This window comes from Erinaceus europaeus, chromosome 4, assembly GCF_950295315.1.
Source record: "Erinaceus europaeus chromosome 4, mEriEur2.1, whole genome shotgun sequence".
NCBI classification, from domain to species: domain Eukaryota; kingdom Metazoa; phylum Chordata; class Mammalia; order Eulipotyphla; family Erinaceidae; genus Erinaceus; species Erinaceus europaeus.
Window position 1 is genome coordinate 52,824,399 of NC_080165.1, and position 26,909 is coordinate 52,851,307.

Below are 26,909 nucleotides of genomic sequence, written 5' to 3' on the forward strand. Positions count from 1 at the left end.
GGATAGAAAAATAGATACCTTCAGACTTGCTTCACGCCTGTGAATCGACTCCCCTGCAGGTGGGGAGCTGGGGGCTTGAATTGAAATCCTTAAGCTGGTCCTTGAGCTTCGCGCCACATGAGCTTATCCTGCTTCGCTACTGCCCTACTCCCAGAATAGCATAATTTAATTGACCGGACCAAACACATACACAACATGTTTAGGCCTTAAAAACAATCTTAACTGAAACAAATATAAATAATAAAACTACCAATCACATAAAATGTTAGGCATATAAAATAAAGAGAAAATATCTCAGCACACATGTGCTGATACTTTTATTTCCCATTTCTAAGTGACCTGGAGCAGTAGAATCATGCATGCACAAAGCCCTGGCTTAACAAATAAAATAAAAACAGAAAACAACATTAAAACCTCACTATGGGCACACAACATATTCTAAATGACCAGCCTGTAACTTCTGTAACTAGTAATATTTAAATCAACTTTAAACTTAAGAGTAGTGGCATATGTATTTGTCTTACACAATGGGCTATAACCATTTTTTTTTTGGTTATAAGTGATAAGCCCCAATATTAGATAATAGCATCCTGGATCTCAAATTTTAGCTTTACACAAGAGAATTGCTTTGTGCTAGTCCTATTTTTTAAATTTATTTTCCTTTTTGTTGCCCTTGTTTTTTTTATTGTTGTTGAAGTTATTATTGTTGTTGTTGTTGATGTCTTCGTTGTTGGATAGGATAGAGAGAAATGGAGAGAGGAGGGGAAGACAGAGAGGGGGAGAGAAAAAGAGATACCTGCAGACCTGCTTCACCAATTGTGAAGTGACTCCCCTGCAGGTGGGGAGCCGGGGCTCGAACTAGGCTCCTTATGCCGGTCCTTGAGGTTAACCCACTGAGCTACTACCCGACCCCCAATCCTATTCTTTTTTTCACTGTATATTGTCATTGTCTTCATTGCACTGGAAGCTTCTCTGATTATATTACGTACCTTCAACAACCACATGATAACGTGGGAACAAAGGACATTAGATAATCTTGTTATGACTTTCCACCATCCTGGACAGAATTTTAATTTTTCAACATCATTCTATGACCCTTAAGTACTGTTCATTATTAATGGTGCTGGATATAATGGCAAGAAAAAGTAAATTATTAAATTTCTCCCCTTTGAGATGTGTATGAAGCTAACCTCAGAAAGAAATTAACAATTAATTTTCTTGGAGTTTTGTAAGTATTTTTGTAACGGTTATAGAGTGTTGGGAACACACAGTGGAGATGTCAGTTGCCTAGCACAGAGATGAAGGTAAACAGGAGTCTGGAAGAACTTCCCAAAGAGGAGAAAGTATAATAGAACTTGAACAGGCAGAGGATAACAACTGAAGTAAATGTTGAGCATCTGTGGGAAAATGAAGACTATGAAATGGAAACAAGGGGCAGAGAGAGCACTCATCTTCAGTGTCTTGCCATGCACATGGTTCAGGTTTGAACTGCATATTACATGATTTCCCCTTCTTGTCATTCACATCTTAGCTCCTGCTTCTCATTGTTAAGAACCATCATTGAACAACCATCTGTATTGCTCAATCCTCGAACAATATTCTGAATTTACTGGTCTTTATTGAAGCATTTTTTCACTGTTGGCAGTATAATTCCTTCTTTTCCTTACAAGATAGTTTCCATACATAATTTTTTTTCCATCCTTGATTCCGTGACTGACAACAGAAAATATTCTGGGGGTCAATCAATACTTGTTGAATGAATGAGCAAAGAAATCAAAGGAATGATAACATAAATGGGCAGATCAAAGAGGACTTTGATTTGGTAGCATTTAACAACTGATTAAAGGAAGGGATGAAGGAGACTGGTGGTGCACCTGGTTGAGCACACATGGTACTATGTGCAAGGACCCAAGTTCAAGCCCCCGGTCCCCACCCACAGGGGGAAAGCTTTGCAAGTGGTGAAGCAGTGTTGCAGGTGTCTGTCTCTCACCCTATCACTCTCTTTCCTCTCTCATCCAAGTACAGACCTGACCCTGCTTAGCTTCCGCGATCAGACGAGATTGGGCGTGTTCAGGGTGGTATTGCCGTAGACTCCCTTCCCTCTCAATTTCTTGCTGTCTCTATCTAATAAATAAATAAAGATAATAATAAATAATCAGGAAGTCAGGTGGTAGTACAGCGGGTTAAGTGCATGTGACGTAAAAGAGAACTGAACTATTTTCCCTTTATTTTTGAAATCTAGGTATATTTTGGACAAATCAACTGGCATAGTGAGTACAGACTCACATTTGTTTTCAAAAGAAGTGAGAATGAGTTTCCAATCATTTCAAAATTTTTGTCCAAATCACTTTATTGAGGGTAAGGTTAATGATTCATAGTACAGCTTCTCATAGTCTCATGACGGAAGTCCTTATCCACTATCATGCACTAGGATGACAAAATGCTCTTTAAAACAGAAACTTTGACTCACTAGAAGTCAACAAAACAAATGTAAAGATTTTTATTCATATCTGAAGAATACTTCTGATGACTTTTTTCCTTCTCTTTATCAGGACATGAGCCTCAATTGTTCCTTGTGGCAGGAGAACAGCCTGTCTGTCAAACACTTTGTATTTGCCAAATTCTCTGAGGTGACTGAACAGTGTTTCCTTTTATTTACACTTATCCTACTCATGTTCTTAGCTTCACTGACAGGCAATGGTCTCATAGCTCTTGCCATCTGGACCAACCCAGTCCTCCACACTCCCATGTATTTCTTCCTGGCTAATTTGTCTCTCTTGGAGATTGGCTACACTTGTTCCGTCATACCCAAGATGCTGCAGAGCCTTGTGAGTGAGGCCAGAGGAATCTCTCGGGAAGGTTGTGCTACACAGATGTTTTTCTTCACACTGTTTGCTATTAGTGAGTGTTGCCTGTTGGCAGCTATGGCTTTTGACCGCTACATGGCCATATGCTCTCCACTTCACTATGCAACACGAATGAGTCGTGCAGTGTGCTCATACCTGGCAATGGTTTCTTGGGGAGTGGGGTGTTTGGTAGGCTTGGGCCAGACTAACTATATTTTCTCCTTGGATTTCTGTGGCCCCTGTGAAATAAACCACTTCTTCTGTGACCTACCCCCTATCCTGGCACTTGCCTGTGGGGACACATCCCATAATGAAGCTGCAGTTTTTGTTGTGGCCATCCTCTGCATTTCCAGCCCATTTTTACTTATCATTGCTTCCTACTGCAGAATTCTGGCAGCTGTGTTGATCATGCCCTCCCCTGAAGGCCGCAGGAAAGCTCTCTCCACCTGTTCTTCTCATCTACTTGTGGTAACACTGTTCTATGGCTCAGGGTCTGTGACCTACTTGAGGCCCAAGGCAAGTCATTCTCCAGGAACAGACAAACTCCTAGCCCTCTTCTATACTGTGGTAACCTCCATGCTCAACCCCATCATCTACAGTTTGAGGAACAAAGAAGTCAAGGCAGCTCTCCGGAAGACTCTGGGCAAGAAGAAGTTTTGACTCATCTTTTATTTCCAGAGGACTATGTAAATCACTCTTTGATATGTGTGTAAGCAGAGCCCAAGAGTAATGAAAGAAGGAACAGACAACTCTGCGTACTCCAACTGAACTTGTAAAGACCTTATTTACTTATTTAATTTTATTTTTATTAGTGGTTGCCAAAATTACAAGATAACAGGGGTACAGATCCACACTATCTCTGCTATCAGAGTTCTGTGTTCCCATTTCCTCCACTGGAAACTGCAGTGACTCTCCCAAGGTCACAGATATGGGTTGACTATTATTTCTTTAATAATTATCTATCTATCAACTATCTATCTATCATCTATCTATCTATCATCTATCTATCTATCTATCTATCTATCTATCTATCTGTCATCTGAACTTTTTCCCTTTTTTTCCTATGGTTCTGCCTTCTCTTCCATTTTCAGTCACAGCTACACCTATTAAGACCTTTTTAAATAAAAATGATTGGAAAAATTGGAGATACCCTTGAGCTCACAGAAACCTTCTAACTACTATTTTCTGTAAAGTAGATGGTTATCACTTAAAGATTTTAGAGGTGAATCCACCCCTGGTAGGTTTTCCAAAACAGTTTAGTATAGACTTTGAGTATAAATGTCCAGACTGTATTTCTAAATCCAGACAAATCCCCATTCTATACTCAAGCATTTCCTAGCCCCTAGGATCCATCTGTCTTCTGATTTGGTCACTGGGGGGAGTGATTATGCATGTGTCTGTTCCACATGACTCCTAATTGCCTAATAACTATATGAAGTGAATTATCCCCCTCCATAAATCATTTTTAGCAATTTTCAGTTCATAGTATATGACACAGAAATGAATACTAACTGCTATAAATTTGTGGTATAAAACACAGAAACAAAGGAAATCAAATTTACATCTCAAAATGTTGAAATAAAATCTCCTATTTATTTATTTTAAAAATATTTATTTATTTATTTATTTGATAAAGACAGAGTGAAATTGAGATGGAAAGTGGAGAAAGGGAGAGAGAAAGAGAGACACTATCTGCAGCACTGATTTAACACTCATGAGTCTTTCTCCCTGTAGATGGGAAAGGGAGTGGAAGCTGGGTCCTTATGGTCTATGGGATGTGCCACCATCCAGTCTAAAGTGTCTTATTTAAAAGCATAACACATATATGATTTATACTGAAATCAAGGCCAATATGTTTATCTGTTCTTTTCCTTTCTCTATCTCTCTTTCTTTCTTTATCACTGGGACTTTGCTACTTTGAGCTTACATTTTTTTTTAAACTCTTTAACCTCCTTTTTAGTTTTCTCTAACTCATCCTCTGTCTGGCTAATTCTGTCTTCTGCTCCTGTTAATCTGTTTTCCCTTCCCTCAGCTTCCTTCTTCACTTCAGCTCTTTTTTTTTTTTTTACCTTGCTCAGTTACAGTACTAGCTTGTTCAGCTAGCTGGCCTCTAAGCTCAGCTATTTTGGCTTTCAGTTCTCTAATTACCTCAAGGTAGCTAGTATTTTCCTTGAGGGTCTCATCTGTCATTTTCCTATTTCTGATAGCCTTTTCCTCAATAGCTGTCCTCATTTCTGTGATTAATGGGTCAATTGTTACTTGGATACTTTCCTTATTTATAGTTGCTTCTGACTTATTTGAAGTTTCTTCTGGGCTCCTATTCTGATTCACTGTGGTAGCAGTTTTATTTGCTCTCAATTTAACAATTTTTTAAAAATTGATGTGCTTTTGTATTTTTCTGTCCTGTCATTCTTCGGTTGTTGTGTTATGTGGGTACAAGCTACACTAAACTAAAGTCTTTTCACAAATGAAGTCACAAACCTCAGAAGGTACAACAATAGCAACTGAAGTAAAGATTAATGTTGTTCAACCAAAACCAGTTATCCAAGCAACAGCTCCACTCCAAAACCAAAACAAACCAAAAAAAGAAAAGAAAAGAAGAAAAAAGACAAAGCAAGAATAAACAATTAGGCAAATCAACTGTCAACTATAAAATCTAGAGATAGTGGGAAGAGAAAGGAAAGGAGAAAAGACACACACACACACAAACACAGTGTGTGTGTGTGTGTGTGTGTGTGTGTGTGTGTGTGTGTGTGTGAGACAGAGAGAGAGAGTCCACTCCGAGTCAGACTTCTTCCACAAGAAAATTCACAAATGAGTGCCAGTGAATACAGATAGAAAAAGAAAACAAAAAAGCAGTGAAAGGAAAGAGATTTGTTTGGATAAGCCAGGAGGAAAGAAAAAGAAAAGTGGAGAAAAGAGAAAGGCAAGTTCTTCCCACAGCGGATAGCACTTGTCAATGGAAAAAGCAACAATTAATTTTGGTCAACATGGAAAGGAGGGAAGAGACAAGTGCAAATAGTAATAATAATAATAATATAAAGTAAAATAAAAACCCCAACAGTCAGTCTGCTGATTAGATCACTCCAGATTGGCTACACACAGCCTCGTCCCCTTCTTAAACAAAGCAAAAACAATTACAAGAAGCAGCTATCAAACAAACTCAAATGATAGATGATGAAAGACAGGTAATCTAACCCAGGCAGGGCTGAGGCCCTGATTAGTCAGGTATTTTGTCACTTAGATAGAGCTCCAGCCCCCTTCAAAAATAAAAAGAAAGAAGAAAAAAAAAAGTCTTTCCTTGGGGAGATATTACCCTCCTTTGGATGATACCTCTGCTGAACAAGGAATCTTGATAAAGAAATTAGCTCCACAGGAAGCTTGTCGGAGTAGCTGGTGTGGGGGTTGGTCTTGGGACAGGGGAAATGCAGAAAAAAAAAAAAGCCAAGCCAAAATGCCCCCATGTGAATCCCTGTTTCCTTTGTCCTTTTCTGTTTGCCAATTCAAAGATTGTTTATAGGACTCTTCTTTGGTGCCACTCTGACCACCCACTCTTCTCTTCCTCCACCACTGACCCAAAAATGCTATCCTCACCTGAGGTTCCCAAGTTGAAAGCAGCTTCCTTACAGAGCTCACACCTGATGTTGTCTCCAAGCCAACATCTTGACTCTGCCCCTCACTTTTCTGTTTTAAGGTAGAAACAGAGGAGAGGCAGGGAGAGAAAGAAAGCCACCACAGCACAAAAGCTTCCATGGTGTGGTGAAATCTGGGTCAGGTACATGACAAAAAGTAGACACACTATCCAGGTGAGCTATGTTGTCAATCAGTATCTATTTCTTTAGAAAAATAATTATACCTGAATTTTTATACACTTATTTTTAGAAATAATTCTCTATTGTGACCCTGTATATTTGAAAATCATAGGAAAAAGCTTGATGTTAAGAAAATTAACATGGTAACAGTCCAATCTAGTAGCTCCAGGGACTTGTAGAGTCATTGCCTTGAATTTGAACATCTAATTCTCAGGGAGTTGCTATGATCTATAAGGAATTAATCTTTATTTTAGAGAAACTACCTTACTTATAGACTTGTCTAAGTGGTAAAAGTGTGTACCAGTTGTTTATGTTGGAGTTGAAAATGCCATTTGGGATGGAAGTCTATATTCATTTTTAGTATTTAGGAGAGTCCATTTTTCTTTCTTTCTTCCTTTCTTTTTTTTTATTTATAAAATGGAGACACTGACAAGAATATAGGATAAGAGGGGTACAATTCTGAGAGTCCATTTTTCATTGAAGTCATGTTGACTTACATAATTGTATGTTCTTTTTTAAAATTTCTTAGAATTTATTTATTGGGGAATTAATGTTTTACATTCAACAGTAAATGCAATAGTTTATACATGCATAACATTTCCCAGTTTTTCATATAATAATACAACCCCCACCAGGTCCTCTGTCATCCTTCTTGGATCTGTATGCTCCCTACCCAACCACCCCAGAGTCTTTTAGTTTGGTGCAATACACCAATTCCAGTTCAGGTTCTACTTGTGTTTTATCTTCTGATCTTGTTTTTCAATTTCTTTCTCTTTTTTTTATTTAAGAAAGGATTAACAAAACCATAAGGTAGGAGGGGTACAACTCCACACAATTCCCACCACCCAATCTCCATATCCCACCCCCTCCCCTGATAGCTTTCCCATTCTCTATTCCTCTGGGAGCATGGACCCAGGGTCCTTGTGGGGTGCAGAAGGTAGAAGGTCTGGCTTCTGTAATTGCTTCCCCGCTGAACATGGGCGTTGACCAGTTGGTCCATACTCCCAGTCTGCCTCTCTCTTTCCCTAGTTGGGTGGGTCTCTGGGGAAGCAGAGCTCCAGGACACATTGGTGGGGTCTTCAGTCTAGGGAAGCCTGGCCGGCATCCTGATGACATCTGGAACCTGGTGACTGAAAAGAGAGTTAACATACGAAGCCAAACAAATTGTTGAGCAATCATGGACCCAAAGGTTGGCATAGTGGAGAGAAAGTGTTGGGGGGTACTCACTGCAAACTCTAGTGTACTTTGCTTTCAGGCATGTATTTTGCAGTAGTTTACGGATACGTGTGAACATATGCTCTCTCTCACAGAAAATGGTGTATATCTAGGTTTTGGGACTTTGTTAGAAAGTGAACCACCTGGGATGGAATTAGAGTATACTATGAAAGGAAAGGTCTCACCCGAGTAATGAAGCTGAAGGGTTGTCATTCCACAGGTGAAGTCTCTGGATACAGTCTAAAGTGGAGCATGTTGAGGTGGCAATCGTTGTGTTGGTTAGGTTGTGATCGGCAGATGCAATATTATTTGATATGGATTGGGAGAGGCATACGGGAAAGTGGGCCCTATCCAATGGTTCCAGGACTGGGGGAAGTAGAGGCTCCAGGTGGAGATGTGAGGTTCCTGCTGTCTTAGGGTTCAAAAAGACAATCGATAGTTAATGTCATCATCACATTATTTGGTAATTGGGTTAACTTTGAAAAGTCCTTTTGTTATGGTTTGCTGTACAGTACCCAGTATCTTGTATATAGCTGTGCTATTGGTTGCTTCTGATCTACTTGGTCTAGGCTTTTGAGAGAGTCTGCATATCAATTACACAGCCTATATACTGAAAAGATTCAGTTTGTGTTTTGAAAAACTTCGAGACATACAATTAATTTTCCCCCTCTCATATTAATTAACTAGTGATTTATATGACTACATTTTACTAGGAGTGTACATAAACACCATTCCCACCACCAAAAGACTGTGACCCATCCCTCCCACCCACTCCCACCCCCCACTGTCCCAGGAAGCTGCATGTTTACCCCTCACCACAGGGTTTTTACTTTGGTGCCCTACTTACAATTCATAATAGCTAAAACCTGGAAGCAACCCAGGTGCCCAACAACAGAAGAGTGGCTGAGAAAGCTGTGGTATATATACACAATGGAATGCTATGCAGCTATCAAGAACAATGAACCCACCTTCGCTAACCCATCTTGGACAGAGCTAGAAGGAATTATGTTAAGTGAGCTAAGTCAGAAAGATAAAGATGAGTATGGGATGATCCCACTCATCAACAGAAGTTGAGGAAGAAGGTTTGTTTTTCAATTTCTACCTGAGAGTGAGATCATACCATATTCATCCTTCTGTTTCTGACTTATTTCACTCAACATGAGTTTTTCAAGGTCCATCCAAGATCGGCTGAAAATGGTGAAGTCGCCATTTTTTACAGCTTAGTAGTAGTAGTAATATATATATATATATATATATATATATATATATATATATATATATATATATATATATTCCACAACTTGCTCAGACACTCATCTGTTGTTGGACATCTTCCAGGTTTTGGCTATTAGAAATTGTGCTGCCAAGAACATATGTGTACACAGATCTTTTTGGATGGGTGTGTTGGGTTCCTTAGGATATATCCCCAAGAGAGGAATTGCAGGATCATAGGTTAGGTCCATTTCTAGCCTTCTGAGAGTTCTCTAGACTGTTCTCCACAGAGGTTGGACCAACTGACATTCCCACCAGCAGTGTAGGAGGGTTCCTTTGTTCCCACAACCTCTCCAGCATTTCCTGCTGTTACCTTTTCTGATGTTTGAAATTCTCACAGGAGTGAAATGATATCTCATTGTTGTCTTTATTTGCATCTGACAATCAGAGACTTGGAGCATTTTTTCATGTGTTTCTCGGCCTTTTGGATCTCTTCTGTGGTGAATATTCTGTCCATGTCCTCCCCCCATTTTTGGATGGGGTTATTTGCTGTCTTGTTGTTGAGATTTGCAAGCTCTTTATATAATCTGGTTATTAGCCTCTTGCCTAATGTATGGTACGTAAAGATCTTCTCCCATTCTGTGAGAGGTATCTTGGTTTGGGTAGTGGTTTCTTTTGCTGTGCAGAAGCTTTTTAATTTGATGTAGTCAAAAGGTTTATGCTTGCCATAGCCTTCTTTGTAATTGGATTCATTTCATTGAAGATGACTTTAAAATTCATGGAGAAAAGAGTTCTGCCAATATTTTCCTGTAAGTATCTGATAGTTTCTGGTCTAACATCCAAGTCCTTGGTCCACTTGGGATTTACTTTTGTATTTGGGGAAATAGGGTGTTTCAGTTTCATTCTTCTGCATGTTTCAACCCATTTTTTCCAACAATATTTGTTGAAGAGACTCTGCTTTCCCCTTTAATAGTCTGAGCACTTTTGTCAAATATTAGATGTCCAAAGGTGTGGGGGCTTACTTTTGGGCTCTCAATTCTTTTCCACTGCTAAGTATGTCTATTCATGTTCCAGTACCCAGCAGTTTTTATGACAATGGCCATATAATACAATTTGAGATCTGGGAGTGTGATGCCTCCAGTTCTGTTATTTCTTCTCAAGATTGTTTTGGCAATTCTAGGTCTTTTCTGGTTCCAGATAAACATTTGTAGCATTTATTTTATTCTCCTAAAAATGTGCATGGGATCTTGATGGGGATAGCATTAAATTTGTAGATGGCTCTGGGTAGTATATTCATTTTTATGATGTTAATTCTTCCATCCCATGAACATGGAATATCTTTCCACTTCTTTGTGTCCTTTTCAATTTCCTTGAGTAGTGACTCATAATTTTCAGTATACCAGTCTTTCACTTCTTTGGTTAGGTTTGTTCTTAGATATTTTATTGTTATTGTTGTTATAGTAAAAGGAATTGATTTCTGGATTTCAACTTCTTCCAACTGTTTGCATAGAGGAATGCCATTGACTTTTGAATGTTAATTTTGTAGCCTGACTGTATTGTCTGATGATGTCCAAAAGCTTCTTGCTGGATTCCTTAGGTTTTTCTGTGTATACTATCATGTCATCTGCAAATAGGGAGAGTTTGACTTCTTCTCTTCCAGTCTGTATCCCTTTAATTCCTTGTTCCTGCCTGATTGCTATGGCAAGAACTTCCAACACTATGTTGAATAGTAATGGTGATAGTGGGTATCTCTGTCTAGTACCTGATCTGAGGGGGAATGCTTCCAGGTTTTCACCATTGAGTATGATGTTGGCTGTAAGTTTGCTATATATATATAGAAATCCACTATCTTCAGGAATTTTCCATCTATTCCCATTTTTTGTAGTGTTTTGATCATAAAGTGATGTTGTGTTTTGTCAAAGGCTTTCTCTGAATCTATTGATATGAGCATGTGGTTTTTGGTCTTGATTTTGTTGATGTGGTGGATCACGTTGGTTGATTTATGTATATTAAACCGATCTTGCATGCCTGGGATAAACCCCACTTTGTCATGATGAACAATCTTGTTAATATAATGCTATATCTGGTTGGCTAGAATTTTGTTCAATATTTTAGCATCTATGTTCATCAGAGATACTGGTCTGTAGTGTTCTTTTCTGGTTGTGTCCCTGTCTGTGTTTGGTATCTAAGTGATGTTGGCTTCATAGAAGCTGGAAGAGAGTATTCCAGTGTCTTCAATCTTCTGGAAGATTTTCAAAAGTAGAAGTATTAGTTCTTTTTTGAAGGTTTTGTAGAATTCATTTGTAAAAGCATCTGGTCCGGGACTTTTATTTTTTGGAAGGTTTTTGATAACTGTTTCAATTTCATTAGCTGTGATGAGCCCGTTCATGTTACCTACTTCTTTACTTAGTTTTGGAAGTTGGTAGGTATCTAGTAAATCATCCATTTCTTGCATGTCCTCTAGCTTTGTGGCATATAGTTGTTCATAGAAGCATCACATGATATGTTGAATTTCTGTGGTGTCTGTTGTGATATCTCCTCTTTCATTTATGATCCGATTTATTTGGGTCTTCTCCCTTTTTTTGAATTGTGAGTCTGGCTAAAGGTTTGTTGATTTTGTTCACTCTTTCAAAGAACCAATATTTATTTTCATTGATCTTTTGTATGGTTTTCTTATTTTGAATGTTATTTATTTCTGCCCTAACTTTAGTGATTTCTGTCCTTCTGGTTGCTTTAGGATTCCTTTGTTCTTCAGATGTGCAATCAGGCTGTTTATATGTGCTTTTTATTGTTTCCTAATGTGTGCCTGTATGGCTATGAACTTCCCTCTCAGTACTGCCTTAGTTGTGTCCCAAGTATTTTGATACTTTATGTCTTCATTTTCATTGAAGTCTCAAAACATTGTGATTTCTTCCTTTATTTCCTCTTTGACCCAGTAGTTGTTAAGTAGTGTACTGGTGAACTTCAACATTATGGGACTCTTGCTGATATTTTGTTGATTGTTAAGTGTTAGTTTAATTCCACTGTGGTCCAAGAAGATTTTGGGATGATGTCAATGCTCTTGAATTTGCTGATACTGTCTTTTTGGCCCAACATATGGTTTATCCTTGAGAATGACTCATGTGGACTTGAGTAAAATATGTATTCCAGTTTCTTGGGATGAATGACTGAAAATGTCCAATAGTTCTAGTTTATCTCCTCATTTAGCTCCCTTATGTCTTTACTGATTTTCTGCCTGGATGATCTGTCAAGTTGAGAGAGTGGGGTGTTGAAGTCCCCTACTATCACTGTGTTGCTGTTAATATATTGCTGTACCTCTTTCAGTAGATATTTGATGTATTTAGATGGCTTCTCATTGGGTACATAGATGTTAATAATTGTTAAGTCCTCTTGGTTGACTGATCCTCTGAGCCTTAAGTAATGTCTATCCCTATTATTTTAATATAATTTATTTTAAAGTCTACCATGTCAGATATGAGCCTAGCTGTTCCTGCCCTTTTTTGTGGGCCATTGGCCTGTTTTCCATTCTTTCACTTTGAGTCTGTGTTTGTCTTGTTGAATTAGGTGGAATTCCTTTAGACAGCATATCGTTGCATTGTGTTTTCTGATTCATCTTCCTACTCTGTGTCTTTTAATAGGTGAATTCAGGCCATGACATTTATTGATATCAGAGATTGAAGATGTTTTAATGCCATTCTTGTAGATTTTTAGAGTGTTCTGATATATGGCCTATGTATGGTGGTCTGACAGTTTATAGGAGACCTTTCAGAACTTCTTTCAGGGCAGGCTTGGTGATAGTTGATTCTTTAAACTGTTGCTTGTCTGAGAAGATTTTTATGCCTCCATCTAGTCTGAATGACAGTCTAGCAGAATACAGTATTCTTGGTTGAAAGCCTTTCTCATGGAGCACTCAATGGCTATCTTGCCATTCTCTTCTGGCCTGTAGTGTTTGTGTGGAGAAGTCTGCTACTAATCTTATGGGTTTTCCTCTGTAGGTGACTCTTTGTTTTTCTCTTGCAGCCTTCAGGATCATTTCTTTATTCTTATTCCTTTCCATTCTAAATAGAATGTGTCTTGGTGTCTTCAAGTCTGGGTTAATTCTGTTTGGGACCCTCTGGGCTTCTTGAACCTTTATGTGTTTTATGTTGTCTGGACTATTGAAGTCCTCATCTATTATGTCCTGAAGAATGCTTTCTTCCCCTCCCTCTCTTTCTTCCTCTGGTAAGCCAATAATGTGTATATTATTTTTTTTGAAGTCATCCCATAAGTCTCTGTTGTTGTTTTCAGTATCTCTTAATCTCATTTTGAAATCTCTTACTTCTTTTTTAGTTGTCTCTAATTGGTCCTCAAACTTGCTAATTCTGTCTTCAGCCTCCTTTATTCTATTCTCTCTCCCCTCTACTGTTTTTTGGAGTTCATCTATTTTGTTACCTTGTTCTGATACTGTTTTAGCTTGTTCAGCTAGTTGTGTTCTTAGCTCAGCTATTTCAGCTTTCAGTTCTCTAATAAGCTTGAGATAATTAGTGTTTTCTTCCAGAGTCTCATTTGTTGTTACTGCATTTCTGATGCCAATTCTTTCAAACTCTTTACTCACTCCTGTGATTATGTCATTAACCAGTGTTTGGAGGTTGACCTCATTATTTTATGCTTCACCCTTTGGGGGGCCTTTAGCTGGACTCTTGTCCTGGTTCATTTCTCCAATGTTCCTTCTTGTTGGTTTAACTCTTTTATACATTATGTTATGAGTTCTCTCTCAGTACTTTTCAAATTACTGATCACTATTTCCTGGAATGACTTGTGTTTAAGTAAGGTAATTAAAGGGACAAATCATATTTAAATGAAAAAATGGAGGAAGAAAATTGAAAAAAATAAATAAATATTTAAATTCTAAATGTGCATCTATGTGGCTGTGTAATAAATTATCATACTTTAAAATTATCAAAAATTTGTTTACAAGACAGAGAAATATGATTACAATAAATTGAGTAGCACTAAATACCTTTTGAGGCACTACCTTGGATTTGACCACTCAGTTCCTATGGAGCTACTATGATCTATGAAGGATTGCTAAATAAAAATACTTATTTTTATCTTGTTGATCAGTAGACACAAACTTTCACTTAGTTTAATTAGAATTTAATTAGGATTAACAGATTCTTAGCGTCATGCTGTTGGATAGTCAATTATATCATCATATAGTTAAAATTGTTAAATGAGTAAATGTTTTCAATAAAGCTTTTTAAATTTATTTTCTACCAATGAGAGAGAGAAAGACAACAGAATAATGTTTAGTTCTGGCATATGGTGTTATCAGAGATTGAACCTGAAACTCCTGGAACCTGAAGTATACAACTCTGGTGCACTACAGCTATGCTGCCTCCTAGGCCCAAGAAAGTAAATCTTAACTGTAGTCACTATATACATATATATGCACAAATTCTAACTAGACAAGATAACCATGTCTTCATTGATGCAATTGCGGTAATCATTTAACAGAGCATATACATATCAATTTGTTATGTTACACACTTTAACTATAGACAACTTTTTTCATCGCTGGAGCTTTATTGCTTTGGGTCATTATTTTTCAGGTGGAAAGAGTGAGACAAAAATAGAGAGTGAGAGTGGTCTGGGAGATGACATAGTGGCTAAGCATTAGGTCCTGAGTTCAATCCCCAGCAGCACATGTACCAGAGTGATGTCTGCAACCTAATCAACACAACAATTGCCACCTCAACATGCTTCAACTCAGACTGTGTCCAGAGACTACAGGTGTGGAATGACAACCCTTCAGCTTCATTACTCGGGTGAGACCTTTCCTTTCATAGTGTTCTCTAATTCCATCCCAGGTGGTTCACTTTCTAACAAAGTCCCAAAACCTAGATATAGACCAGTTTCTGTGAGAGAGAGCATATGTTCACACTTATCCATAAACTAGTGCAAAATATATACCTGAAAGCAGAAGTACACTAGAGTTTGCAGTGAGTACCCCCCCCCAACACTTCCTCTCCACTATGCCAACCTTTGGGTCCATGATTGCTCAACAATTTGTTCGGCTTTGTGTGTTAACTCTTTTTTCAGCCACCAGGTTCCAGATGCCATCAGGATGCCGGCCAGGCTTCCCTGAAGACCCCACCAATGTGCCCTGGAGCTCTACTTCCCCAGAGACCCACCCAACTAGGGAAAGAGAGAGGCAGACTGGGAGTATGGACCAACCAGTCAACGCCCATGTTCAGCGGGGAAGCAATTACAGAAGCCAGACCTTCTACCTTCTGCAACCCACAAGGACCCTGGGTCCATGCTTCCAGAGGGATAGAGAATGGGAAAGTTATCAGGGGAGGGGATGGGATATGGAGATTGGGTGGTGGGAATTGTGTGGAGTTGTGAGTGATGTCTGGTTCCTTCTCTCGCCTCCTATCTTTCTCATTAATAAATGAATAAAATCTTTTAAAAAAATAGTGAGAGATACCCTAGCACAGAAACTTCCTCTAGTGCTATACCCTACGGTGGTATATCTGGAACTTGAACCTGGGCTATGAACATGGCAAAGCAGGCACCCATAAGTTGACTGTTCACCCCTCCTTTTTTTTTTTTTTTTTTTTTTTTAGTTCCTCTGATTCTATAGCATCTGCCATGCAGTATTGTGGCTTGAACCTGGGCCACACACTTAGCAATTCACTCATCCTACCTGGTAAGTCATCTCACTGACACTATAAAATTTTATCTGTTAGTAAACCTCAATAATAAATATGGATAAGAAAGAAAAAGAATGCTAGATGCCAGGTGGTGGCAAACCTGGTAGAATGCACATGTTATAGTGCATAAGGACCTTTGGTTCAAGTCCCTGGTCCCCATATGCAGGGAAGAGACTCTACAAGTAGAGAAGCAGTGTTGCAGGTATCTCTACCTTTCTATTTCTCTCCCATTCAATTTCTCTCTGCCTCTATCCAACACAAATCAATACAGAAATAATAATTTTTTAAAAAAAATGTGAGAACTCTATCAGTGGATAATAGTGATATTCATTGTTGATCATGATGTTTCTTTTGCTGTATATTCATTTGTTGCCACATACTGTTCAATTCAATTCATTCATTTAAACATGAAAGGGTATGAAGACCCATTACCTTAAAAGGAGGAAGATGATAAGTTGGCAGAGGGTGTACCAAGATGATACACATAATGAGGAGATACTGGCTATGGAAGAAGGGCAAACGCTAGAAGAAGAAGAAGAAGAAGGAGGAGGAGGAGGAGGAGGAGGAGGAGGAGGAGGAGAAGGAGAAGGAGAAGGAGAAGAAGAAGAAGAAGAAGAAGAAGAAGAAGAAGGAGGTAAGTAACAGTACACATGTGACAATAGTCTTGTAAATCATCACTTCTCCTAGTAATGTGATTTCATAAGAAGGACTACCACAAAAACAAAAAAATCAGTCTAGAAAATGGGAGAAGGTACTGTCACATCACTCATCTGGTAAGTGGTTGATATCCAAAGTATATAAAGAAATAATAGAACTCAAGGGAAAAGAAGAGTTCCTATATAAAATGGACGAATTCCCAAAAAGACACTTCAAAGAAGTGATACAAATGGCCCACAGACCCATGAAATGTTGCTCAAAATCACTTGTTACTAGGGAAATGTAAGTGAAGACAACTATAAAAAAAAATCTCATCTATTAGTCTATGATTATAATATATATAAAAATATTGGAAACAAACTTTGGTGACAGTGTGGGGAAAAGAATTCTTGTATATTATGGTGGGAATGTAAGTTGTGTCTTCTATGAAAAACAACATGGAGATTCCTTAAAATTTTAAACATGGAAAAACCATACCACTCTTATGCATTTATCTGGAGGATTAAATTGCACAAAAGTAAAGGGAATATTTTAACATTGTAAATGGTTTTTAAAGGTGTATCTTGGGCCAGGTAGTGGCGCAACTGGTTGAGTGCACATGTTACAATGCACAAGGACACAGTTCGAGCCCCCAGTCCCCACGTGCAGGAGGAAAGATTTCCAAGTGGTGAAGCAGTGTTGCAGGCATCTCTCTGTCTCTCCCTTTCTATCACCCCCATCCTTCTTGATTTCTGGCTGTCTGTATCCAGTAAATAAAATAAAGATAATAAAAAAATTAAGGTGTATCTTATATAGTAAACTTTTAAAAACAAGATTATAGCCATACTTTGCTTGTTTTTTTAAAAATAAATCCGCAGCAAGCCTCCCTGTATTAGGTATTGAAACTTGATTCAAGGACTTGTTATAGTTTATTGGGTTGAGAGCAAAATTGAAGAACAATTTCTCCAGCAAAATTCCAAATGCAATTAAGTTAAAGTGGAAATATCCTCCAAAATCACTTCAGTGTGTAGGCCAAGATTGCACTGGAAAGATGATAACACTGAACTAAGGGCCCTCACCTAAGAAAGGAATGAAGTCATGAGATCATGTTAGAATCTCAGTGCCTGGAACAGAGGGCACACTCAAATTTAAGTATCATCATGATCATTGCTATTTATCATTACCTTTAATATTTAAAAATGTGTATGAACATATAGGAGTATATACCCTGGACTCAGGCTACTGATGCACAGTTTTATTTTTCCAAAGATAATGCCTTCTGGTATCTTTTCTCCCAGCACTTCTACATTAGTTAGGCCTGTTAAGCCTTTAGTGCCTTAGAATTTTTCACTCTGCTTTGCTCTGATCTTTCCGTATCAGCCTTTTCAAAGCCCCCTTTACATCTTTGTTTCTCAGAGTGTAAATGAGAGGGTTGAGGGTGGGAGTTACTACAGTATACAGGAGGGTTATGAACTTTCCTTGACTGTGGGCATAGGAGCTGTTGGGTTGGATATAGACAGCTGTGATGGTCCCATAGAAGAGAGATACAACCAGCAGGTGGGACCCACAAGTTCCAAGGGCTTTACGCCAGGCTTGAGCTGATCTGATCCTCATTACTGCTTGGGCAATGAACCCATATGAGATCAGGATGAGTCCCAGAGGGAGGAGTAGTAGTATTAAGGATGCCATGAAGAGTTGAACCTCATTGGCATGAATGTCTACACAGGCCAACTTGATCATGGCAGGTACTTCACAGATGAAGTGGTAAATCCTGCGATTCCCACAGCGAGGTAGTCGAAGTGTGACTGTGCCCTGAATCAGGGTGTTTCCCACTCCACTCAGCCATGCAAGTCCTGCAAGAGACTGGCACAGTTGTGGGTGCATGACTGTGGAATAATGGAGTGGTCGGCAAACAGCAGCATAACGATCAAATGCCATGACTGCCAGGAGAACACACTCAGTGGATCCCAGTGCCAGGGATACATAGAGTTGAATGGCACACCCTATAGGGGTAATTGTCTTGGCTGGACCATGGAGGTTCCACAGCAGTTGAGGAACAATGCTAGTGGTAAAGCAGAGGTCAACAAAGGAGAGATTGGTCAGAAAATAATACATGGGTGTGTGGAGCATGGGATCCAGGCATGAAACCGAGATGATAACTGTGTTGCCTACCAGTGTCAGGAGGTAGGAAATTAATACAACCACAAAGAGGATCTTCTCAAGTTGAGGCTGGTCAGAGAACCCTACCAGTATGAAATCATCTGCCACACTCTCATTAACCATCATCTTCATCATTCTACCTATGAAAACGGAAAGAGATACATTAAAAAGTGTGAATTTCAGATAGGAAGAAACAAAGTCAGAAATATAGTTGTGAGAAGTTGATTCTGAAGACAGGTGTGATTGTGCATATTTTTGGCAAGGAGTGGGGAGAAGGGTAGAGTTCTACATTTCCAGGAGGACATAAGTAAAAATACAGCTAGGAGATGAATGGGGGGAGCAGCAGCTGCCTTGAGCACGATGATGGAGCTAATTTGGGGATGAGAATGTTTTGCAGATACCTATCTTGGTGAGATGAGAAATTGTATCCATGTGCCAACAACTGTACTGTAAACCATTAATGTCCCATTACTTAGGGAATTTAAATCTAGACAAACTGAAATATGTTAAATGTAGTAAGTGAGGAGGATCCATAATGGTCATAGGTTTACAAACATTTTTAAACTAGATGATATCTATAAAGAAATATGAAAGCTGGAAAATTATGCTGTAGTGAAAAAATGCAAAATCTTCATATCTGAGCTAATGATCTGTGCAAATATGAATAGATAAGTAGTGTCAAATATGGCTCTCCTCACCTACTTCCTCTTTCATTTCCCTCAATCACTCCAAAGCTAAACTTGTCAGACAAAGGAAGGACTACAAAAACTGAATAAGGGCAAGAGACTGGCATACTTTAATGATGACTCTTTAGCCACTACCAGGCCACCATATCACCTGGAATTCTAGTCAGGGAGTCCTGGTATTCCCACACAGACATCATGGACCTAAACCTCTGACAGATCCCTCTCTCCACTGTCACTGGTCATCTCCATCAAGAGCAACACAATGAACCCCTTTGTGGGCCCATAAAGAACCTTGCCCTCTATGTGGATCAGCAATGGTAGGGACTGTTCCATTCTCCAAAGGGAGGTTGGACAACATATTCTAACACTCAGGGAAGATGGGTCCTGAAATTAGTGCAGCCTATTATGTTCCTAGCCATGACCACAGAATGTGAGCTCAGACCTACAGGGATGCAGAGGTTACTTAGGCTCCTAAGCTGAATATGGGCCCCAGATCAAGCTGGTGAGGTCTGTAGTTAACAATATTTATATACTTTCCCCATACTTGGGAGCTACTCTCCTCCTTGATCCAGCTTTCTAGTCCTTTTTCCAACTATGACACCACCTCCCCAGACAATAACCTGTGTCCACCTGCATGTTAGGTGTCAGTCTCAGGCAAAAACTAGTAAAGTCATGGGCACTCTAGAATATACCTAAAATAGACCTACTAGCTTTTTCCAAAACAGAGACCCTAAATCTTCATCTGCAATATTTTTGCCTTTAGGTTCATGATGAGTCAACAATTTTTTTTCTGCTTTATATCTTAACTCTTTTTCAGCCACCAGGTTCCAGATGCTACCTTGATACCAACCTGACTTCCCTGGGCAGACAACCCCACCAATATGTCCTGGAACCCTGCCTCCCCAGATCCCTGCCCCACTAGGGAAAGAGAGAGGCAGGCTGGGAGCATGGATTGACCTGTCAATGCTCGTGTTCAGCAGGGAAGCAATTACAGAAGCCAGACATTCCACCTTCTGCTCCCCACAATGATCCTGGGTCCATACTCCCAGAGGGATAAAGAATAGGAAAGCTATCAGTGGAGGGAATGGAATACAGAGTTCTGGTGGTGGGAATTGCCTGGAATTGTACCCCTCTTATCCTATTGTCTTGTCAATATTTCCATTTTATTAATAAAAATAAAATAAAATAAAAGTTTTATCAACTGAAAGTTAAGTTGAAAGAAAACTTTGCAGCAGAAGGTGACTTTTCTCTCATTTACTTTATACATATAGGAGCAAGGTAGCAGGTTTGTTTGATTCCATTACAAAATATCACTGATTACTTTAGTAGGTCTTATATTTCAGAGGCTACTACTGATTGACTACATGAAATATGGGAGGATAACAAAGAGAAGAACTAGCAGAATGTGGGCATAAATAAGAAACAGCGTATTTTCCTTGTAGTAATAAACTAGACTTTCTGGCAAAGTATATTTATGTAGATGCAATTGTTAAGAACTAACTAGTGAATAGAGATGTTTTAAGTCAAAGAGAAATTATCTCCTGCAGACAGAATAGCATAGTAATGATTAGAGCTGAAAGCTTTTTAAGGAGCTTATATAGTCAAGGGGTCTTGCTGAATGTAGAATGAGTTAGAAATCAAAATAGGGCTGGTGAGGTAGCATAATGGATATGCCAAGAGACTCTCATGCCATGAGGTTTCAAGGTTCCAGGTTCAATTTCTCCCCCACCAGAAGCCAGAGCTAAGCAGTGTTCTGGTAAATAAGTGAATAAAATTATTTAGAAAAGAAGAAAAAGAAATATGACTTACATTTGTGTTTCAGTAGAAAACAGGTTTAGTAAACAAGAGAAACATTTAAAATAAGTTAGTTTGGGTTTACCTTTTTGTGAATTACAGTTGGATGAAGGGTCAGTGCTGGTAAGGAGGAAGATGGTAATTAATGTGATATTTGCATTTGAAAAGCAATTAAATGGTCACAGACTTTCTGCAATTGTATTCAAATTGTACTGAGAAATAGTAAACTTAGAGAAAAGGTAACTAGATAGGATGTGGCCATAAAACTCCAAGATAGAACTGACATGATGTTAACAGAGAAACTTTACTCTTAGGGAGTTTAAATCTAGACAAACTGAAATACAGTAAGTGTAGAAAGTGAGGAGGATCCATGATGGTTATATATATATATATATATTTTACACTGGATGATATCTACAAATAAATATGAAAGCTGGAAAATTAATTTTGTGGTGAAAACACAAACTCTATGTATCTGAGCTTATGATCTAGGTAAATATTAAAAGATAAGTAATGTCAAGTATTATATAAAAGGCTCACCCTTTTATTTCTTGTCGTATATCTTGTTATAAATTCACTTAGCTAAGTCCAGGATGTCATAATTAGTTATCATCATTACTCTTCTTAAAAATTATTTAAAATTTTCTATCCATATAATATTGTCATATAAATATTCAAGCTTAAATTTGAATCCAGTGATGATTTTTGTCTTATATACACTTAACCTGTTATCACTTTAAAAAATCTTTTAAGTTATATCATCCCAGATGTTTAAAAAAAATTTTAAGGTTTTTTTTTTTTTTTTTTACTTTATTTACAGTGAGAGGGAGATATACCACAGAGAAGGAGAGACAGAGAGACCAGACTACTGCTTATGTTGGTGCTGGATATTAAACCTGGAACGTTGGAGTCTCAAACATGAGTCTTTTACATAACCATTAAGAGTAGTCTGCTTGTAGTCTTCATACCTTATACAAGCCTGTTAGACTATTACAAAGATTGAATGTTTACCAACATCTGATTTCCATTTATTAAAATATGAAAGTCACCAACTTTTCATTGAATTTGTCTATGCACAGTTTTTTTCCCTTTAAGTTTTAGAATCTTCACCCAACATAGTTTTCTGCCAATCTGTTCTGCTCACATAAACTTCTAATTTATTCAGATTTCTTGTCAATATTTCTCTCTTTCCTATGACAAATCCATTTATTTTTGTATTTAATAGATTTTACTCACCTGTCAGCAAAAACCTTTAAATCCACATCTTTTAAGATGTACTCAAATCCTCTCCATACCAAATACTTGATTCTGAAATCCTGAATTTTTTTTTCTATAACAGTGTGTTAACTTGCTTAAGAACTTATTTCACAAGGAATGGTGAGTCTGCTGAAATAGTAAGCAAGAGATTCTTAGTTTGTTTAGCATATTTTCATTCATTTTTTTAGTTACTTTATTTCACGTAGAGAGAGAAATCAGAACACTATTAGAATGTGCAGCACACAGGATCAAGCTAGAGACCTAACTAGGAAACTCACATATAAAAATCAGACACTCAGGTGCTGGGCAGTGACACACCTAGTAGAGCAAAAAATGGTAACTTGCAAAGGCCTTGGTTCTATTTCCTGATCCCCACTGCAGAGCATGGGGAGGCAGGATGATTTTCATGAATGGTAGAGCAGTGCTGCAGGTGTCTCATCTTTCCTCTGCCTTTCTATCACTCTTTCTCTGCCTTTCAATCTCTATAAAAATATGGCCACTGAGAATGGTGAAGTTGTGCAGGCACTGAGCTCAGTGACTATCTAAGTGGAAAAAACAAACAAACATCAGGGACTCTATTAATTGGGCTATTTCCCTTAATCATTGGCTTAGGATGTTTATATTAAAAGCTTTTTGTATTAGCCTGTGCATGCAGGCCTATGGTTCAATGTAATAAAGATCAAACAATGTGCTTTAAATAAATGAATTCCTTTATCATTCTATAACTGTTCCTCTCCCAAGTTTTTCCTTTCTTAACTAGCAAAAATTGTGTTTAAATATATATTTAAGTTTAAGGCAATGCAGTTACATGTAATTGTGTAATTAAAAATCAAAATATCTGATTCAGTGGACATGCACTTCTCAGTTTCTGCACTCAGTCTCTAACTCAGTTAAGAAATTTCTGCTTCCCAGTAAAATATGATTATTTGCCAGCAATATAAGATAATTCCCAGAAATTTTAGGTTTTATTAATATAGCATGTATTTCTCAGGACTTTTTTTCTGAGTGTTATCATGTCCCCTTTATATTTTCAACTCACACCTCATTCACTTGTCTCTTTACCAACAGAAACAGAAAACAGCAACATAATTTGCTGGGTCTCACATTTTAATCTGCATGTGTCTGAATAAAATTAAGCTCATTCAATTATCTATAATCCTTGAGAAAATAGAATAATTTGAGAATAAAGGCAAGAAGCACAGAAACATACATGCATAAATAGGTGAGTAATTATGCAAAGAGCACATAAACATACTTACATGACTGTATCTCAAATACTCTCTGTATCAGAGATAATTCATATCTTCAGTCCCTTAAGAAATCAGTATAGTTGGAAAGAATTTATGAAATGTTAGACAAGGAAATTCTCCAAAGTGAAGTTAAAGTATCCTCCTTTTGTTTCTTATTTCCCACATCCTAAATATAATTTTTTAAAACTGAGGAATCTGTGAAATTAATACTTGATTACTAATTTAGTTCCTCTAAAACTGATAAGGTAATAAAAGTCAAATTAAAGTGATTTTCAGAAATGCAAACATTCACAGAATATAGACATTAAAGCTAATTGAATTCTTAACTGGGATGGTTTGAGGAAGACTGACATGAAGTAATATTTATATTTTCTACAAATGGGTTATTTTTAGTGAATGTAGATGGCCAAGAGGGGGAAAATGTGGTCCTTATTATTTCCTCACCTCCAAGAATTTTGTATTTCACTTTTTAAATTAACTGTTGAAGCCAAGACAGTGATGTTTATGAATAGTTTTTCAGAACCATGATAGTCTGAACATGAATCTCTAAATAAATGATAAGTATGTGGTGGTAGTGTTTATTTCCAGAGCCCAAACACACTGAAGTATGTTTCTAAAGCTGGAACTGATATCAAATACAGAATAGGAGCTTGGGGACTCTATATATTCCTGAAAGGGTAATTAATTCCAAGCATAATAGTGACCAAGGGCAGAGTCTCCTAGGGAAATTATGTGGAAAGAACTACTTCTATCCATGTAGACCTTTAATCTTGAAGCTATAGACATCAATTTACATAATAAACTGAAATTTTAGAGAAGTGAAGAGTCCTAACATCCAGCACTGTACATGTATAAATTCATGTAATTATTACTATTACTTGTACATTTAAATAAGCACTATACAATCAGAATATAATTATCAGACAAGATTAGTGTTTTCAGGGTGGTATGGCCATAGATGGAATAAATTATCAAGACCTCAGATGATATGTAAACAAGCATGTTTCGCAGGCAAATTAATAATAGAGTAAGTGTTTATGTAATGTTCTATTTTGGGAAATAACAATGTATAATTGGTAGAAATATATCTTCTTTTTTAAAAGTTAGTGATTTAATCAACTATGGGATAATAGAGGTATAATTCCATACTGTTCCCACCACCAGAGTTCTGTGTCCTCATTCTTTCTATTGGGAAACTGCAGCAGTTCTCCCAGGTCACAGATATGGGTTGACTATTACGTCTATAACTATCTATCTATATTTATATGTATTTGCCCATTTTTTTCTATGGTTCTGTCTTCTTTTCTTTATTTAAAAATATTCTACTTATTTATTATCGGATAGAGACAGAGAGAAATTGTGAGCAATGCAGGAGTCAGAGAGGGAGAGAAACAGACACCTGCAGTACTTCTTCATCACTTGTGAAGCTTTCCCCTGCATATGGGGCCCAGAGGGTAAACAGGGATCCTTGTGCACTGTATTGTGAGCACTTGACCAGGTGCACCACCATGTGCTCCCCTCTTCCTTTCAAAGTCCCACCTATGTGTATTGCTACTTCCAGAAGTCCTTCCCCTTCCCTTTCTCTCTAGGTCCTAATAACATTGGAGTTTAGAACTCTCTGGTCATCTTCCACTAACGTTTCTCCCCCCACTGGGAGTGTGAACCTAAATTATTTATGAGTTGTAGAAGGTGAAGTTCTGGCTTCTGTAATTGCTTCTCTGCTGGACATAGGTATTGGCAGGTTGATCCATCCCCCAGCCTAGTTAGAAACATATTTCTTCAGTCATAATTACCAAATTTCTCTTGGCAAATAAATCTGTGATTTAGTATCTGCAGTTAGAAATATGCGAATTATGTGGTTTAATAAATTATATATTTGCTTATACTATATTTCTCCCAGAATATTCTTCAAGTCATCTGCCCAATATCTGTATCTTAGAATTTTAAATGCAGCCATGAGGCAGTGGACATCAAAATGATTTGTAGAATAAAAGCCTACAGGGCTGAGGAAACAACATAATGGTTATGAAAAAGATTTTCATGCCTAAGCCTCTGAGACCCTCCTGATCAATCCCCAATACCACATGCCAGAGCTGAAGCATGCTCTGGTCTCTTTCCATGTATTTTTCCCTCTGTATTCTTCTCTCATTAAAATAAAATAAAATAAAATAAAATAAAATATTTTTAAGAAGCCTTTCACACATTGTAAAATATTCTAAAGTAGACTCCTTTGCACAAAAATTGGACATGGAGAAAATTATTATTATTATGAAGAATCAGAAAGATAGTCCTACTCTGTTGTATTTCACCAGTATTTCTGGAATCTGGAAAACTGTCAAAGACTCCAAGACACATTAAATATTGATCAACAAAAAAGGGAATTCAAAACTGATAGAAAACGTTTGTGATTTTTTTTTCTTGTTCTACCCACTGTTGGACATAAGTGGTATTATGAGATAGGCAGCCTGGATTTCATCTGTGGAACATCAGTCCCTGATTTTGGAAGAAACAGAGAAGGCCATTGAAAATTATACTGAACATTTCATACTGTCTGATCTGTTTCACTCAGCTTAGTTGAAAATGATTTAAAATGTTCAGCAATGAATGTCTTAAGATAACCTAACAAACTGCCGATGGCAATGGCAAAAGACTGAGGGTTGAGAAATCAGACAAACAGGGAAAACACAGCTTTGGTCTAGTGCAGCAGAGCTAAAGACCTTGGAAGGGGGAGGCAAGAGTGGGGTTGACAAGAAGAACTGGAACTCACACCATGAGGGAGGGAAGACTGCATAGAGTGTTGCATAAACATCTAAGTGGAAAAAGAAGGAAGAGGAGGAGGAGGAAGAAACAGTGATGTTTTGGACCAAAAGATCGTGTTTTTCCCCAAGTTTGTATGGAAAATATGAAAAACCAATGTGATGATATTAAGATGTGGGCCTTTGAAATATGATTATGTCATAGGGTTCTTATAAAATGGGAATATCAAAAAGCTAGTTTGCTCTCTCTTCTCCATGTGAGAAAAGAAGAAATTGACTGCAGTGAAGAGGGATTTTACAAGAACTAGAACCTGTTGGTGTTCTGATGTTAAATTTCTCTTTCCCTATTTGCAGTTACTTGAATAATGAAATATCCTTTTCTGGGAAAAAAAAAATTTCCTTTCCATTATTGTGAGGAATGATTTTTTTCCATACTGAATATGTATTAACATTGGGTTACAAGGGTATAAATGTTTAGGTGTATAATTAGACCCAAAAATATTTCTCTATATATGTGTAGGCAACTTAGTGAATCCACCACCAGGGTTCCTGTGTCACCACGCCAAATGAAATTTTCCATTTATCTCCAT

The 26,909-nt window shown here is 37.8% G+C and overlaps 2 protein-coding genes across 2 annotated transcripts; one reads left to right on the forward strand and one right to left on the reverse strand.

Annotated features, from left to right (window-relative positions):
• The first annotated feature begins 2,552 nt into the window (after positions 1–2,552).
• LOC103127697 (olfactory receptor 10C1-like) lies at positions 2,553–3,506 on the forward strand. The gene has a single exon (XM_007538577.2). The coding sequence runs from the start codon at positions 2,556–2,558 to the stop codon at positions 3,504–3,506; it is 951 nt and encodes a 316-aa protein (XP_007538639.1). The 5' UTR covers positions 2,553–2,555.
• Positions 3,507–17,763: 14,257 nt separating this feature from the next.
• Positions 17,764–18,702, reverse strand: LOC103127696 (olfactory receptor 2G3-like). Its single transcript, XM_007538576.1, has one exon. The coding sequence runs from the start codon at positions 18,700–18,702 to the stop codon at positions 17,764–17,766; it is 939 nt and encodes a 312-aa protein (XP_007538638.1).
• Positions 18,703–26,909: the final 8,207 nt, after the last annotated feature.